The sequence below is a fragment of the Thunnus thynnus genome, chromosome 24 (assembly GCF_963924715.1).
Source record: "Thunnus thynnus chromosome 24, fThuThy2.1, whole genome shotgun sequence".
In the NCBI taxonomy this organism is placed as follows: Eukaryota; Metazoa; Chordata; class Actinopteri; order Scombriformes; family Scombridae; genus Thunnus; species Thunnus thynnus.
Window position 1 is genome coordinate 4,073,260 of NC_089540.1, and position 17,722 is coordinate 4,090,981.

The 17,722-nt window shown below is 40.7% G+C and overlaps 1 protein-coding gene across 1 annotated transcript in view; it reads left to right on the forward strand.

Annotated features, from left to right (window-relative positions):
• The window catches only part of LOC137177193 (beta-1,3-galactosyltransferase 1-like), a 104,133-nt gene extending 89,655 nt beyond the window's left edge, over positions 1-14,478 (forward strand). The window contains exon 3 of the mRNA XM_067583349.1: positions 12,149-14,478. Coding sequence (XP_067439450.1) covers positions 12,415-13,401 — 987 coding nt within the window. The 5' untranslated portion in view covers positions 12,149-12,414 and the 3' untranslated portion in view covers positions 13,402-14,478. The remainder of the gene's footprint in view (positions 1-12,148) is intronic.
• Positions 14,479-17,722: the final 3,244 nt, after the last annotated feature.

Genomic DNA, 17,722 nt, shown 5'->3' on the forward strand with positions numbered 1-17,722 from the left:
AATTCAAATATATTTTAAAAGTATTATTATTATTGTAGCACTCAAAGTATTATAATAGTTACCTGTGTTCTCTCGTCCTCTTGTCAGTATGCTCTGTATATCCATCTATAGAGCAAAATACATTGAAATTGAATGGCCTGCACATGATGACCATTGACCAACTATCAAACAAAAGGTTTCATAATGTTATGTACTTAAACACTTACAAACTAAGAGCTAAATGATGCAACAGCTAACATTAGTTACCTAGCTGATTATCAGAACAAGTTCCTCTGCACCACCTATTACGTTAGGAAACAGCCACCTGCACTATAGATTAGCTAGATTGAGGGTTCTATGAAAAACAAAAATGCATCTGACAACAGTATATCATTGGGTGGATCAGGACAGGAAATGATTATTAGAAGACTGGCTATTTCATAATTGAAATTATGATGAAAAACATGTAGCCTAAAATGGTACCCTAAAAACCTATTAGTGGGAATCGCAAGACAGTGTCAGTAACCATAGTAACTCATTCTCACTCCTGCCTGCTTGCGCACAGCATGAGAGGAGAGAAGAGACAGTGTGCTGCTGTCTGAAGAGCCGCTGACTGAGATTACTCAGAGCAGCATGCATGGGAATAAATTACAATATAATAAAGTTGTGTGTATTTCTAGCTTTCCCCCTGATGCTCTGAATAACTGGCTGCTTCAAGGTGCAGCTGTTGCGCCATGCTGCTCTGTCTTGTCTGCCTGTGCGCTGTTAGTGTCCTCTTTTTACGCACCGTGACGTTATCAGTTATGAATTTTTTTTTCATTGCGTGAGAAAATGGACATGTGGCGTCGGAGCGTGTGAAAACTGTCAATTGTGTGAGTCTCACTGTCAATACGTGAGAGCTGGCAGCCCTACTGGGTGGTAGGTCAGCTAGCAATAAAGTGGCCCTGTTGTCAGCAGTAACATGGCCCTGTGGGGTCAGGATTCCCACTAAAAGACTATATTATCTCATTTACCCCCTGTGCTATCAAGCCGTGGTTGAGCTTTTGAGAAAAGAAAGTAGTTCCAGGAAAAACTCTCCACGGGAAAACTGAACGGCTACACCCCACTAAGTGTTGTAGGATAAAGCAAAACATTACACCACAATTCCAGCTCATCTGTTGAAAATAATGCTCACCTCAAATCACAATTCATTATCCATCAGTCTAAGTAGGATGGTGTACTTAAATGTGATCTAATTTGATCAACTAAGAGCTGAAATTACCCATTTGTGTTCAGTACGTAACATCACTTATCTCAATTTTTGTCCTATCCATCATACGCTGAAGAGCCACTTTTTTCAATTGGCGGTTGCCTCGTTTTTGGAGTGAAACACTTCATATGAATAATATAATTCGCATGCAATTCATATCGCTGAGTGCCTAGCAGATTGGGGCATCTTCGTCCCCATAGAAACTCCTGCCATATGGACAGAGGAGCATGACGGAAGAAAGGTGATCACTCCGAATGTTAATGTTGGCTGTGATTTAAATATTTCAGCTCTCTAAAGGATCTTTTAGAGCTGCCTGTCTTTTGATTTATCTCACTGTCACTCACTTATTATTACCTTTTTATGCGGACTGTGTATGTATGTGTGCATGTGTGGATTATATTTGGTGCCTGTGATGGAAGTCCTTGTCCTCAGGATATTATACTCACCTGATATTATGGAAATCTGATTCATCGCTTTGCTGATGGACGTAACGAAAGGAAAATAAAATTAAAGAGAAACACCTCGAGAGACCCTCCAGAACCAGATCAATAGCAAAGAATTTACAAGCTCATCAGAGATTTATGGCTGCTGCTGCTGCTACTTTTACTGTTGAAGACGCTTGTAGACACTTTCACAGGTTTAAGGTCAATATTCGAGTGAAAAAGCAAGAGCACAGGAAGAAGAGCACGGGGGAAGAGGTGGGAAAGTGTTTAAATGAGAAAAGTAGACTGAAGGGAAAGGTTTGAGAGGTTGCTGCTACATGATGTGTCTACACTTGGGCTGCGGGCTGCAGCTGTATTGATTGCCTTCTCAGTTTGTTTTTCAGTGTTACTCAAAGGTACCTTTGCATCTGTTGAGACTCCAAGAGACACATGATTTACAGATTATCTGATATGAGTGAATGTGAGATATTTACAAAGAAAGATTGTAAGATTTGCACTGAATTTATCACCTTAAATCACAAAGATGGATTTATTAAAAGAAGGTCAGGCACTGTAGATAGATTGTCGTGTTTGGAAAGACTTTAAACTGATTTAAATGGATCATTAGTAGATGAACTCCTTGTTCAATATAAACAGAACTCAGTAGATCTTTCAGCTCTCTTGTCTCTTTGGTAACAGGCAGCAACATTAGAATGCTGTATGCAGTCTGATGATAACACCTTACATAATCATGAAATTCAATAAAAGTGTTTTAAATAGCTACCCTTCACTATCAATTTAAGCAGCTAACTCATACATGTGTTTATTAATTTATAATGCTTATTCAGCATTCACTTACTACTATTACTTAGTATTTTATGTTGTTTCTATTTGATTTGTGTTGACAAAGTCCTGTGGGGCAGATGAATATGCTTCACTGCATGTGGAAAATGACCTGCTATGTACAGCAACCCCAAGAGGAGATGTCAGACAGATTCAAGACGTCGAGAATCTTTTTCTTGCTGTGCTGTTTTCTTTTAAACCATCTTGTGATTGGTTTCATCTTTTCAAAGGAGCCAGAATGTCTGTTTGTTTGAGCCTCTGTCAGTTGCATTTTGAATAACACTTTAACACCCACACATGCATTAGCGGTGGTCCGCCAAAATTAAAATAAATGGACTGTTGACATTTGACTGCTAGACCCTTGTGATGACTGTAGACATAAAGTTTTGTAGGATTTATGACACTGTCGGAGTGCCAGATTGCCTCACGCCAGAAGACCTACATTTTCTAGAGAAAGCACGTCATAAATATAATCTGGCCCTAGTCCAAAGTGATTTGTCGCAGTATTATAAAATTGATTCCCTGACTTAGTGATAACCAATGTAGAGACTTAGAATGGGTGTAATCCATTCATATTTCATTGTTTTTGGTTATAACTGGTAGCTGATTTTTGAACAAGTTGATGCTGCCTCAGAGCTTTCTTTGGTAGAGTAGAGAAGACTGTTACTATAGTCTATCCTTCCAATGATTAATGCATAAATCAACTTTTCCTTTTCCTCTTACATGGCATTAATTTTAGATGCCATGTAAGATTTAGTATGACTGCTAAAATATAGACCGCAGTCCAAAGACATTCACCTCAGTTTTGTGTGAAAGAGAAATGTAGACTAAAGTATCGTCTACATATTTAATAGAAGGAGTCCAAGTATTGATCCTTGTGGTATTCCGCTGTTCATGTTGGACTGGTTGGAAGTAATGGATATAAAATTGAGTAGTAGTGCCTGAACCAGCTGTGAACACTACCAGCCCAGAGAACTCAACCCAGTTTTCCAACCTGTCCAGCATTTGGGGACTTGGGGCTTTCAACTGTGTCGAAAGCAGACAGTTATCTTTCTTATGGGTCTGCACTTATTAAGCACAGATGGATCTAGCCCACCCTTTTTAAAGAGGGGGGTAACTACTGCTGTTTTAGTGCCTGTGGAAAGACGTCTGACTGCGGGGATGCACTTACCGCACAAGTCTGAGCTAAGAAGTGCAGTTTCCTGTTTGTGTTCATAGCGCCAGCAGTCTGTGAAATATTTACACAGCAAAAAGAATGATAATATAACTTTCCACAGTATTTTTCTACACCGTGCTCTTGAGCAAGACACTTACCACTGAATCGCCACACTGCAGATGCTTAGTGCCCGACAGCGGAAAATGGTGCTTGTGCTGAGCAACCAAGCAGCTCAGGTGTGAGTGTGTGTGAGGCCACTACTGAAGTACTGAGAGTGTGTGCTCAGCAGAACTACGCCCTGGATAATGTAAAAGTTTTAAAAAAAGCGAACACTGCCTCGCCCCAGGCACCCGGGCTCTCTTGTGTCTACAGTTGATACATTTCATCAATACTGCAAACCTCTGATGGTTCTTACCACCTTCTTCTTGCCTCATCAATCCCAAACTGGTTTTACATGTTCTTCCCCTCAGCAGCACATAAACAGAAACATCCTGCCTTTTTTCCATTTGACATTTAAGCATTTATCCTCACCAACTGGTACCACATAATGTTTAATTTTTGGTGCCAAGGATGCCTCCGTGGCATTACCATAATTCCAGTGTCTTCTCGGAGCATCGTCCCCTACTTACCCCGATGCAGCACCGGGCTTAAATATTGTATAACAGCAATGTCACCCAGTCGGACAGTGAAATGTATTACCTGCATGAATCAAGTTGTCATTTCCAATTTATGAGGGAGCTTAGCATTCAGAGCACAGGTCTGGTTGGTGTGGGGAGCTGGCTGAAGCTGTTTGCCTTCTCTCAGAACGCCCTCAGCAAAGCACAGCACAGTTTGGTCTGTGACTCTACAAAACAAACCGAATGCACCTGCGCTCGTCTGGTTGCTCATTTTACCTGAGAAAACACTGACTGTGTAATAATTAAATGCAGCTGCGTTACTTCACCGAACCCCGTGTCTTTTTTCCTGCTTACTCACCCACCAGCACAGTAGCCCGCGTACATCACTCACAGCTTGTTTGAACCTGTGTGAAACACCAGATGGGTGGGAGTCACAGTTCAACACAAATGAGATATATTGAGTTTGCAAGGTCAGGAAACTAAACTGACTTTAAAGAAGTAAAAACTTTCAGCGCTGATTATAAGCATCACTTCTCTCAGCAAGTTAAAACAATCGCTGAAAATTTTCTGCAAGCACTGCTTGGCCACAGACTGATATGCCCCTGCACAGTTTGGGCTCAAGTCAGCACTGAAGTGGGGGATAGAGAATCAGGCTTCTGTACAGCAGCCAAATCTGTTGGCCACTATTGATATCCCATTTCCTCTGTCACTCCTAAGCTGCTTTGCATTCAGAGGCTTTGCACTAAGCCCAGAGTGTCCAGCCTGTGGCCTGTAATACTGACTGTATGGCTGGCTGTGCTTCTCTGCAACAATCATTGAGCCCTTTATTATCCAGGAAACAAAAGCATAGCTAGTGCCACACTGGGAGCCTTCCAGTCCTGACATTTTAATTGTGCCTCTCTCATATTAGGTGGGATGCTAACCAATTTGGCCATTGCCGTTAAATTCCTCACGCATTAATTCCTCTTTTGAACGTTTAGAAGCCGACATAATGGGTTTTAGACTTGGCTGAAGATTGAAGGGAAAGAGGATCAAACATTGAGCAGAAGACGTTTTTTATTTTTTTTTATTTTTTTATTTTTTTTTTTGGCGGTGGACAATTATAAACCTCCTGTTGAGCTTATCTCATATTCAACAGCAGGGGCCTTAGATAACGTGTTGAGGGGATATGGGCTGTATGCTAATGTGCAAAGATGTCAGCATGTGCAAGAAAGGTCTGCTGTGTTTGTGTGACCGATACTGTATGTTTAAATGTCCGAGACATGTAGAAAAATCCCAAAATGTAGTTTGATTTCAGCACAAACACAACAGCAAATTATTCACATCCTTTTGCTTCCAGTGTCGCCGTATTCATACGCCGCTCTCATTGGCCTTGGACTCTATTTTGTTTCAGCGTTTGAGGGGAAAGTGTGTTTCAATTGCTCCTTCAGGGAGGCTGTTGTGTCTTTTGGTAATCATAAAGCATACGCAGCCACTCTAAGACAATATCACATACGCTAGAGTCACAATGCCAAGTGTGTTTGATAAATAGAATTTCCGGCTGAGCACCATTTTTTTTTTTTTTACACCCTCAGACATAAACAGCAATTATTTTTCGTTTCCAGCATCCACTCGATTAATTTTTTGCAGTTGTCGCTGATATTTACAGGTCATGTCTCGCCATCATAACGCTGCAATGTAAAGAATTTCTCAACATGAAACGTTTGACAGCTTTGCTTAAATCAGCAGTCATGAAAACTGCAAGTGATGGAAACTGTTCCCTGTTTTTCCTCTGCCAATCATTAAAGGTGTAAAATTGAACCAGGCAGCGTTGATGTAAGATGTCATCCCTGAGCTCGGAATATGATTTATTTACCTTCAGATGTGTCTGACCTCTATACTCATCTCTCACACACGTGTACCTTCGATGTAAAGGAGACAACACACATTACAGTCTATTAAACCGTTTCCATGTTGCCTCTGTTTCTCTCTCGTACTCACTCGCTCACTGACTCACATACACACAGTCATCGCCCCCCCTGAGCAAGGTCACTCTACGCTGCACTAATGACTGCAATCAATTATCTGGTGCAACATAAAACGAGACTGAAACTCCCACATCCCTGTAGCCTTCCAGCTTTTTTGCTCCAGCTTATAGAGGTCACTTGATTTGTAAAGACAACAGAGCAGAAAATACTATATAATAGTATAATCTATAATTCATTTTTTAACATATGATAACAAGCTGCAAGCTCTTGGAGTAAATGATCGAATTGGCACAAAACACAATTAAATTTGATTTTTTTAAAAAAGATAATGAGCTATTTTACTTTCTTACACAGTGGGGACATGAGGTTTGAAAGATTTGGGTGTTTACCAGACAGGGAGGGTCTAACGAAGAAGCGCTCTCTAGTTGCATTGTGGGAATTGTAGGGTCCAAAGTCAGGATATCTCGGCTTCTGTAGGGATTAGTTCAGATAGCTGGTTTTGGATCTGGTTCACAGTTGGCAAAGTATCCAGATTTGTTAAGCTCTGACACTAATGAATGTTTTTGAATAGTTGTCTTTAATTAACAAAAAGCTATATAGAAAACATTCAGGTAAACCTAGCAGGCTTCTCATTTTTACGCTCTGTATCAGCTATTAACATGTAGCTGTTGACTGGTCAATTTCAGGAGAATATTCAAGATAAACTTTACTAAATATTAGTATTTTAAGCTCGTAAAGTTAGTAGTTCTGCATTGGAACTTCCAGTATTCAGAGGAAGTAGTTTGCAAAAAACAATAGTAAAAGTAAGTACACTACACATGTTCTTTCAGTGTGTCAGATACATTTAGAATTATTTCATATCTCATGCTGCTCATCTCATATTCAGGTCACTACTGCAGGTTATATTGTAAAGTGGACCTTTTTAAATTTTAAAAGGTCTACATAAATCAGAAGAAAGGGTCTCTTTTTGCAATATTTGGACTCAATTTGACCATATTTGTATGTATTCATAGATGGGGATTCCTGTTTTTGTTGGGCTGTAATTAATAGTGACTTATGGATGATGTGTGTGTGTGTGTGTGTGTGTGTGTGTGTGTGTGTGTGTGTGTGTGTGTATAAACATGTGTGTACCAGTTTAAGTTGGGTTTTGGGTATTGATTTTTGTGTAGTTTATATGCTGCTATGAATAATGTGTCATTAAAAACAATACACACACACACACACACACATAGACTTATAATGGTGAAGTGAAACTAGTGTTTCTGTCTCTTGCTGTAGGTCAATAAAAAGGACAGATCTCAATTTGAGTTTAGTAATATTCAGCTTTGGCGAAAGTTTAAAAACTGCAGCCAATTAGTTTAGATAAAGGATTTTGAAAGGATTAGGATTTGATAAGTGGATTTAATAAATGCCGGCGAACCCCGACCCTGAGCCTCTGCCGCATCAATTTTGACCACTGGATTTTTTAAACATGTCTTCCAAATTTATGGAAGTGCAACACTAAGTCGATGGAACGCTCATTTAACTGATTTGTCATTTTGTCAATAAAATGTCCAAAAATAATGAGGAATATCCATCATAATTTCCCCATCACAAAGCCTGAGGTTATGTCTTCAAATTACATTTTTTTCTCTAATCAGCGGCTCAGAACCAAACAGCTTACAGTGATAGAAAGCAGAGAAAACCAGTAAATGTTCGGCATGTTTGCTTGATAAATGACCTCAAATTATTTTCTACGGACAGATTGTCAGTCGATCAATTGATGAATGATTTAAGCGCTAGACAGTATCAAGGTTTACAGTAATAAAAAGCACTGCCTCCACTTACGCTCAGCGACTGTCTTTCAAGAACTGGATAAATCTTTGATCAGTGTGTGAAAGTATTTTAAGAGCTGTGTCTTCTCCCGCACACAAGGGCGATCATAATGTGGAGTCTTGGATCAGTGTGAGGCGTAATGGAGCGGCGACCAGTGCAGCAGATCTCAGTATGAGGTGCTTAAATTGACTTCCTGGAAGGGGGGGGAGGGGGGGGTTACATTCAAAACACTTAGCACTTAATGCCGGCACACAGCAGACTCACTGCATTTCTCTCCCTCCATTTCCTACAAGTCTCTCTCTCTGTCTTTCCTCCTATGGCTTGTCACAGTGCTGTCATGGCAACCGCTTCAGATTAGCAGATCATTAGCAATAAGCCCTGTGAATGGTTGTTAATAATAACTAATTATTACATTCAGCATTTTTTTCTCCCCTCACTTTTCACACGTTAATGCCTGTTTTTACTGCAATGTGGTATTTAGGAGTAATTCTTTCATTGGCATGTTTTTACTGGCCCTTTTCTCAGCAGGGAAGCCATTAGTATGATCTACAGTGTTGCTGGCAAAGTAGTAGTACTTAAATCCTATTCTTGGATATTTCTGTGTGACATTAGAATCAAGCAATTACGATGTAAATGAAGACTAATACGTTATTCGGTTATAAACAGATCATATGAGCAGCATTCACATTTTCACAGTAATGTTTTTTTATTTACTCCTTTCACATAATACAGACGTTACACCATTTCTTCTTAGTCAGAACTTCAACAGATGTAAACACAAAGACATCATACACACACTGCTACAGTTAGTGGAATTAACTTTTTATAGTAGTGGCTGTGATTTCTATCAATTTCATAAATCTGCTTAGCAAATATAGAAAAAATTTTCTCTCTATAACTTTGTATCTTCACTCATAGTCATCAGACTTTTTTCGTCAGTGTCAAAGATGTTTGGTCATAAAGCAAAGTATTGGACAAATTAAAATTTTGATTTGATGATGGCGCTAAATTTGTAAAGTGAAGGTATCACCAAAGTTATTACAGTTCATCCTGTGGTGAACATGAATGTCTGTACCAAATTTAATGGCAATTAATCCCTCTAATAGTTGTCAAGACATTTAACTTGTAACTACCAATGTGAACCTCATGCTGGTGCTGGAGGAAAGGTTAGGGGATCACCAAAGTCACTAGGATTCATACTCTGGGGACCATGAATGTCTGTACAAAATTCCATTTTAATCCATTTTATAGTTGTTGAGATAAAAATAGAGGTAGAAGGACCATGAAGAAGCTGGACTGACTGGTGTTATTTTTACCTCATGATCTGATATTGAAGCCTGAACCTTGGTGACTCGACGGTAGACAGGAAAGAGTTAAATTTAGTTATTATCTAAAAAAAAGTATGTGTAAAATGGCCAAGAGAGCTTCTAAGATTTTTTGCTAATGATTTTTCTCTTTTTTCCCATAAACAGCAGGACCTTCTTTTATTATGTACAATTTTAATAGAAAAATCATTCAGTAGAATGAATAAAAGTCATTCTGACTTGTATTTTCCCATTAAAACTTTCCATTCTATTTCCACTATTCATTTCCAGTTGCACAGCTTTTATTTAGAGTATTTTTTTTTTAATGGTGAGATAAAAATACAAATCATGTTTTGTTATTTGAATAATCTGCAGCATATTAAAATATATTGTATTGTTTTGAGCAGCTAAACTTATACATATGCTGTATGTATGAGAGGTATAAATGTCACTGGAAAACACTTGAACACAGAAAATAAAGCTTTCTAGACAATAAAGCAGCATTACAAACACAATCTCTGCATATAGCACATGCACGTCTATACTGAATACACAGATCAGGCAAAAATCTACTATAATCACCCCACATCCTTCATCTGCTCTCACACTACTGGTTCATTACATTGTGTGGTCTGTTTTGCCATGCTAAATTAGTTTGTGCTAACCACAAATTAGCACTGCTATTACTGAATATTTCCCGCTGCAGGAGCTGCATCACCACTATTAAATACTAAGATAACTTGCGCTGATATTCCCTTGGAAGCGTAATATATTCAGGAGGGAACTTCTACTGAGTACTAATATAATTCAAAGTGACACGGCAGCATGAAACGATACAGCCTTCTTTCAATTTGCTCCGAGAGGAAGTCAGGTCTCAGGATTTCGTGAGGTGCATCGCCAAACGGGGATATTGGTTTTTCTGGGCTCAAGTAAATTTAGCGTACGGTAGTTTTGGAGGATTAGGAAAGCAACAGACCCTCCTCAGGAAACGACGGAGGTGAAAACAAGCTGATCCGCAAACAGGAAGAGTGGAATGGCGGGGAGTGAGGTCAAGGAAAGGGGATGAATATGATGATTTAGTGAATCTGTCAGAGAAAGAGAGAGGTGAAGAAGTGGAGATTGAGTGGCTTTAGGGAGACTGATCGCGGTACGAGCTGTCAATAAGTTAGAGGATATCTGCAAGCTGGCCAGCTCTGAAGAGAGGAATACTACACCACGTGTGAAAAAAGAAAAAAAGACATGGAGAGAAGCATAAAAGTAAAGGTAGCTCAGGATGATATGATGAAAGAACAAGGCAGTGTGGGAAACTTGAAATAAGAAGCCACACAGATGAAAACAATAAAAAGCCAAAAGGATAGGGAGTGAGACAAAAAGAAAAGACGGAGAGGGAGGTAGTGAGACATATAAAGATGGATCAAGCGCCCACTGAAGTAGAGAAGGAGAGTGACTGAGAGAATGAGAGGGAGGAGGTGTGGAAAAGCAGCCATGATGAGATGGATTCTACTGGACCGTGAGATTGATGACACTGCTTCAGAAAGAGAGATGGAATGAAAGAGAGGAGATAGCGGGAACGGGGGAGGAATAAGAGAAAAGTCCTGATGAAAAGAAAATCTGGAGCCTGATGAAAGAATGAGGCGTTTTTATCTCAGCCCCTTCCATCTTAAAACAGGGGCGCAAGCAGCATCTTTTGCACATTTCAGCGCATGCAGTATCTCTAATAGGATCTATACGACTTTTTTTGTTCATCATCAGTTATGCATGGTAAAGAAATGTATTTCCCCCCCGTCTGCGCGCGCCAGAAGAAGAACGAGGCTGCTGCTACATCAAAAGAGAGATTATGTCTGTAGCAAATAAAAGTCTGCTTGTAAAGAAGGATTAGATTTAGTTTGGCTTTCAAACACCACAAAAATCCTGTGAACTGGTTATCCATCACTGCCTCACGAAAACATATTTGAATGTAAACTGACTGAACATAATAAACGCGCAGGTTTTTATCCTATTACGTATTTAGAGCTTAAACTCATCCCCTTATGGTCTGTCAGTGTGTCCAATTAGAGCGGTGATTCTAAAAGTTGCTGGAAATACCCCGAGTTCCTCAGCAGTGACGGTCCGGCTAACGAAGCAGTAGCTCATTACAGTTTACAGTGTATAAAATCCACATGCTAAGTTCAGTTTGACATTGAGGTATGGAAAGCATGAGGAGGTGAGAAGGGAATTGGTGGGAGTAAACGTGGAGTGAGACCAGGAGGATGAGAGGAAGTGGATATTAATCTTTTCCCTTGAGAACGTTTCACTTTCACCTTCTCTGCCTTGATCCTCCCCCCCCCACCCTGTCCCCCCCCCCTCCCACTCTCAGACTGTCGGAGTGGGTCTGATTTGCTCATCTGTGTCTGGCCCAGGGGGGATAAGAGGGAGATAAATAGCGTTTGCAAACAGAAAGTGGTCAGAGCTGAGGCAGAGCAGGCCTTCTCAATGGAGAGAGTTTACTGGGATATTCACTTTCTTCAGACCACAGAGTTCTTATCGGAGGCAGTGATAGAGAGTTAGGGTAACTGGCTGTGGCACAGCGGTGTCTGCCTAACCAGTAGACTGATGTGATGGGCTGTAATGAATGGAGAGTAAAAAATATTGTTAAGTATGTCACACGCCTTGGTGCTATGAATGCCTTTAAAAAAATATATATATACTGTATATTAGAAGTTAACACCTCCAGTCAACAAGCTTATCTTCTGTCATTTCATTATGTAGTTATGATTTATGTTGCCTGACTGACTGTGTTTTCTCATCTTTTTTTAGATGCTGTCAAAGAGAGCTGAAAGCATCCCTGCGAGCTGCGATGGGACACAGTAAGGCCGTGGCCATGATAAGAAATCTCTGCAGTGCTCCTTTTCAATCACAATACCAACACTAGATGATAGAGAACTCCATTATCTAGAATTAATGTCATCTATGTTGCGGAGGCAGCTTTAAGCTGCACCGCCAGATCTAGGACAACCCATGGAGGCATGGCCTCAACGTTTCCAACGCTGCTGCCACTGATAATGCCAGCCAAGTGAACAGCGATGCCTTCTAAGGTCTCCTGCTTATACTTGCTGACAGTGGTTTGCTGGGCCAGCGCTCTGTGGTACCTGAGTGTGTCCCGCCCCTCCACTTCCTACGTGGGCCAGATGAATATGCCTATCCGCAAGTCGCCCAAGGTGAACAAAAACTCCACCTTCAGCAACATCCGCACACGCTCGCTCAACCCGCATGACTTCGGCTACATCATCAATGAGGCCAAGAAGTGCGAGGCGGAGCCCCCCTTCCTTGTCATCCTGATCAGCACCACCCACAAGGAATTTGACGCCCGTCAGGCCATCCGAGAGACATGGGGTGACGAGAGCACATTCCCGGACGTGCGTGTGGTCACGCTCTTCTTGTTGGGTCTCAGCACAGATACTGTCCTCAACCAGATGGTGGAGCAGGAGAGCCAGATATTTCATGACATAGTAGTGGAGGATTTTATTGACTCTTACCACAACCTGACGCTAAAGACGCTGATGGGCATGCGCTGGATGGCCACCTTTTGCTCCAAAGCTCAATATGTCCTCAAGACAGACAGTGACATCTTTGTCAACATGGAGAACCTCATCTACAACCTCCTGAAACCCACCACCAAGCCCAGGAGAAGGTATTTCACTGGCTACGTCATCAACGGTGGGCCAATCAGAGACATGCGCAGCAAGTGGTACATGCCCAGGGATCTGTACCCAGAGAGCAAGTACCCCCCCTTCTGCTCCGGCACCGGCTACGTCTTCTCGGCAGACGTGGCTGAGCTCATATACAAGACCTCATTACACACCAGGCTGCTGCACCTGGAGGACGTGTACGTCGGCGTGTGCCTCCGTAAGCTGGGCATCCACCCATTCCAGAACAGTGGCTTCAACCACTGGAAGATGGCCTACAGCCTGTGCCGCTACCGCCGGGTGGTCACCGTCCACCAGATCTCCCCAGAGGAGATGCACCGCATCTGGAACGACATGACCAGCAAGAAACACCTTAAATGTTAGCAGGACTATGAGCACTAGCACCAGTGGGTGGGTCATGGAGGAAATGAATGTCCTCTTATCTGCTTTTCCATCATTGACATTGGCAAATACTGTGCGGAACGTAGCACTGAGCTGAAAGAACAGTATTGACAGGCTCTTGGGCTTTGTACAACCGCTGATTGCTTTCCCGGGAGCCTCTTTAGTGCAAGGCCAAAGCAAACTGTGTTATTCCTCGTTCTCCCTCACATCAAGGTGTGTTTGAGTGCTTTTAAGCTCACAGACACACAAATTAAGCACAAAGTTGGAAATGTTTTCCAAAAATGTGCAAAATGTTCAGGCGGCTGGTTGTCTTTGCTGACAGCACCATGCAGATTTTTATAGGAAAATACAAGACAGGAAGCTTAGCGGTGTGCTAAACTACTCATTTATACAAGACACAAACTGTCCCTGAGATTGAATAAACAACAACACACTTCTGTTAGCCCAGACATTCGCCTCTTGGGTTTGATCACAAGTTCTAATTATGAATGTTCCTCATGTATTTTCAGTTGTTGTCCTTTCTGAACAAAGTGTTAATGTTGGATGTACTGTCTGGCACTGCAGCAGCTGTTGTCATCAGGAGGACCGTGGTGAGTTTACTGTGTAATGACTTATTTAAATAGACTGAAACAAAAGTACCATGTTGCTCTTACTCTAGAGCAGCGGCGGATCAGTATTACCAACCAGACCTGTTTGCCTCTGTAAGTTGTAAAATATTCTTTTCAGAATCAGACATATTTTCTTACAACAGATCCACAGATCTTTGAATCATGCATCAAGAAAAAAAAAACAAAAAAAACATCCTTTTCTTCAAAAAGTATCCAGACAGTGTGAAGATATCGACTGCTTGCATTCCCAAGTGAATGTTACTTCTGTTAATGTGTAATGTGCAGTTATTTGTCTCAGGCAGTGCTGTGAGCACGCTGCAGACTATTATATTTTCTATTACTTGAACATGAAGGAGAACAGATGTACCGAAGTGTGTTCTGAGGACAAATATTACATTTTTGAGTGCTTTCTTTTCAATGACTTGAGATTAAATAAACTGCTTTTATAAGACTTGATGTGTGTGTTTATTACAGAAAATAATATAAAAGTTTATATTCTGCTCAATTTAATATACATACACTGTAACTTAATAGACATATGTGCATGTAAAGAAACTAAATTACACACTCAAGCGCGACAGTGTGACTGTTGTGGAAACAGGAGCTGTAGAAATGAGAGGGTCTCATTAAGACCGCTGTTCATCGCAGCAGCTGTGCTCGGTTTGAAGCGGGTCCCGGCTCTCAACACATCAGTGACGGGCAAACGCTGAGTGCCGCTGAAATCCGCATGAGGCTGTGGAAACAACACAGCCATGTTCTTTTCCATGCAGGTGTCGGTGTGCGTGTGTGGGTAAGTGGCGAGCAGAGCAGTGTGCGGCATGTGATTAAATCAAACGTAGCATCTGTGTAATTAGCAGCTGAGTGGCTGTTTTCAACCATGGTGTCGTAACAAGAGGAAGTTACAGTGCAGAATGTATTTTTATGTCAAAAGAAAGTGCATACATGTTGTTATCAATGTGCCTCATATTTATTATCACTCAGCCATGTTTTACGATTCATTCAATATTTTGGAATATGAAAAAAAACCCTAATCCTACATGAATATTTCATTTTTAAATGACCAAAAATTAAGTTTCTGTCATTTCCTTTTGTCCTGCTTCCCACAGACCATTTTTAAGGCCATGTCAAATCAGAAAGTAAGTAAAATTTGAGGAATTTGAATGATTTCAGAGGAGAATTTCTGCTACTGTCAGGTTCATCGGTGATGGCTGATGTACTCTATGAGTGCAGAGTTACCAGGTGCTTTGTTAGACTCACCAGAAATGTAGTTCCTCAGAGTCCCCCTTCACTCAAAAATCTGTTTTTCTACTTCTTCCTTCAGTTGGATATTTGAGCTTCGCTGTGCAGAATGATGTATGTGCAGAGTTTGAAACTGCAGCAGAAGGCTGTTTTCACATTCATCTTCTGAAAGTGGAAAGTTTCTCCGAGCTCATTGGAAATCTTTTAGGAGCGGGCCTATGAGTATGATTTGTGACATCACAACTGGTTTAAAACCTAATCCTGGTCCAATATTCAAACTTTCACAAGTGTGATGTGGATATTTGAAGCCTCCAGTGAGAATGAACTTTACAGTGAAGTAGAAGACATCTTGGGTTCAGCAGTTAAACTTCTGAAATGAAATATATTTGCATATTTATAGATTCTGGAATATTTCATGAGGGAGAAGGCTTAGATGTAATTTGAAGGATTTTAACAAGATAATTTAACTTTTTTTTCTGGAACCATATTAGACACAAATTATTATTCAAAGTAGGGTATTTTATATACATCTTAAGCATGGGAGTTTAGACAGTTATCCCATATGTTCTATAATGCTGATTTATCCAATTAATTGGATAAATGCTCTTGTTTGCCCTAATGACTCTTTGATTTGACACGCTCACATTCTACAGGGATATCTAGTGACCACAAGTCAGCTTCATTAGTAATTCCATACCTGTAACATCATCACACACAGGCTACATACAAGGAAAAACTCTCATCTCCCTCCCAGAAGTGTTTTAAAGCAAAGCTGATACTTCCTCTGGTTATTCATTGTTGATTTAATATCATTACAGTGATCAGTCTACTGTAGCCTATAAACCAAGACATTTCTAGTGAGTCTAATAATATCCACCTGTTCATGACACAGTCTGCAGGCTGTGTATTATCACCGGTGAAGCAGACAGTTAAGGTATCTGTAATTAACAGCACTTTAGAAATTATTCAAATGTCACTTTTCTTGATGCCCACAAAAAAACAAACATTGATCGGTTTCTTTTGTTATTTCTGGATTAAATGAAACAATAATGAACAGATGACGCATGGACATTGTCGGTCAGAAGCTTTCTATCTTTAGCATAAAGTTTTTCAGGTGTGTGGATATGTGTGCGTACAAATCAGCACCAGGCAGCACTACTGTAATTGGGTTGCGTTAGCCTCTGATGCCTACAGGTGTGTATCTGTGTGTGTGTATGTGTGTATCTCTGTGTGTGTGTGTGTACACATTGGATTTGTGAACTCTTTGTTCCAGGCATCTTCATCCGAGGGAGCAGCAACACTCCTGCGGGATTTGGTGCCGGAGAAATGAAAAATGTCTTCTGTTCTGTACTTGCAAAGATAAACATAAAAATGTAGGAAGCACTTGTGGCAAGGATCTTTCTTCAAACAGTTTCCTGCTAAAATCTTGTGGGAGCTTGTAGGCAGAAAACACACCATTGCCGTTATGATTTCTTCATAATAAAACTATTCCCGGTTGGCGTCTTCACGTCAAATACTTCCTTTTGATCCGTTTCTGGAACAGTTTTTGAAACGAATTATATAATTGAAACAGTTTTATTCCAGTGTATCTATTTAGGATGCTTTTGTTCTTTAGGTTTATTGTGTGAGAAAAGAAAAGTCTTCATCCCTTAACAGCCACAGTATGTCATCACATAATGACTTTATTTCAAGAAATGTACAAGCATAGCCTGCCCAGTAGTATACATGTGAAATAATTGTTATTCACAGCTTCTTATCCTCTCTGCCGTGTTGTGCACTCCTCTGATCACCCCGTATGGCATATGCAATTTGATACAATATGCTAAGTAATAGAAAGTCTGTGCTGTAATTGGCCAAACAACCCAGTGGTGGAGCATTTAAAAGGCTAAAGCTTGGGGAAAATGAAAAGCGAGTGATTATTCCAGGGCTTGTGGTAAATGAACCTCATAACGAGCAAGGCGGAGTGGTAGACAATTGGGAACGCTCCGATTGGAAAACAAAGCATTGGAAGGCAGGCCTGTGGTGCCTCGAATAGAAATAAAACACTATTAGGGCATTGAGTAGACCTTGGTTTGGCATTGTAGTCTAGTTAGACGGTGTAAAGACTGGAGGCAATATTTTTAACGCCACATAATCTACTGCAGAGAACATAAATGGGAAAAACTGCATTTTTTGAAATCCTCATATACATATTCATATTCTTATGCATATTCTTTTGCCCTGAAAACTTTCTCCCCGGCCGTACGTATAGTATGACCTCTTCACGACCTGTCCTCTGAGGCACAGAGAAAATACGTGTTTACGGGGGGAAAATAGCTGTGGAATAAATTGGCAGTGTGCAATCTGCCATCTGTGCAGGAGCAGTTATACCAAGGTGAGAGAAAAGAGCTCATTGAGAGCAGCTGGTTGAATCCTCTTCTTCCTTCCTGGCAAAAGTACCATCAGAGCGACGCCGG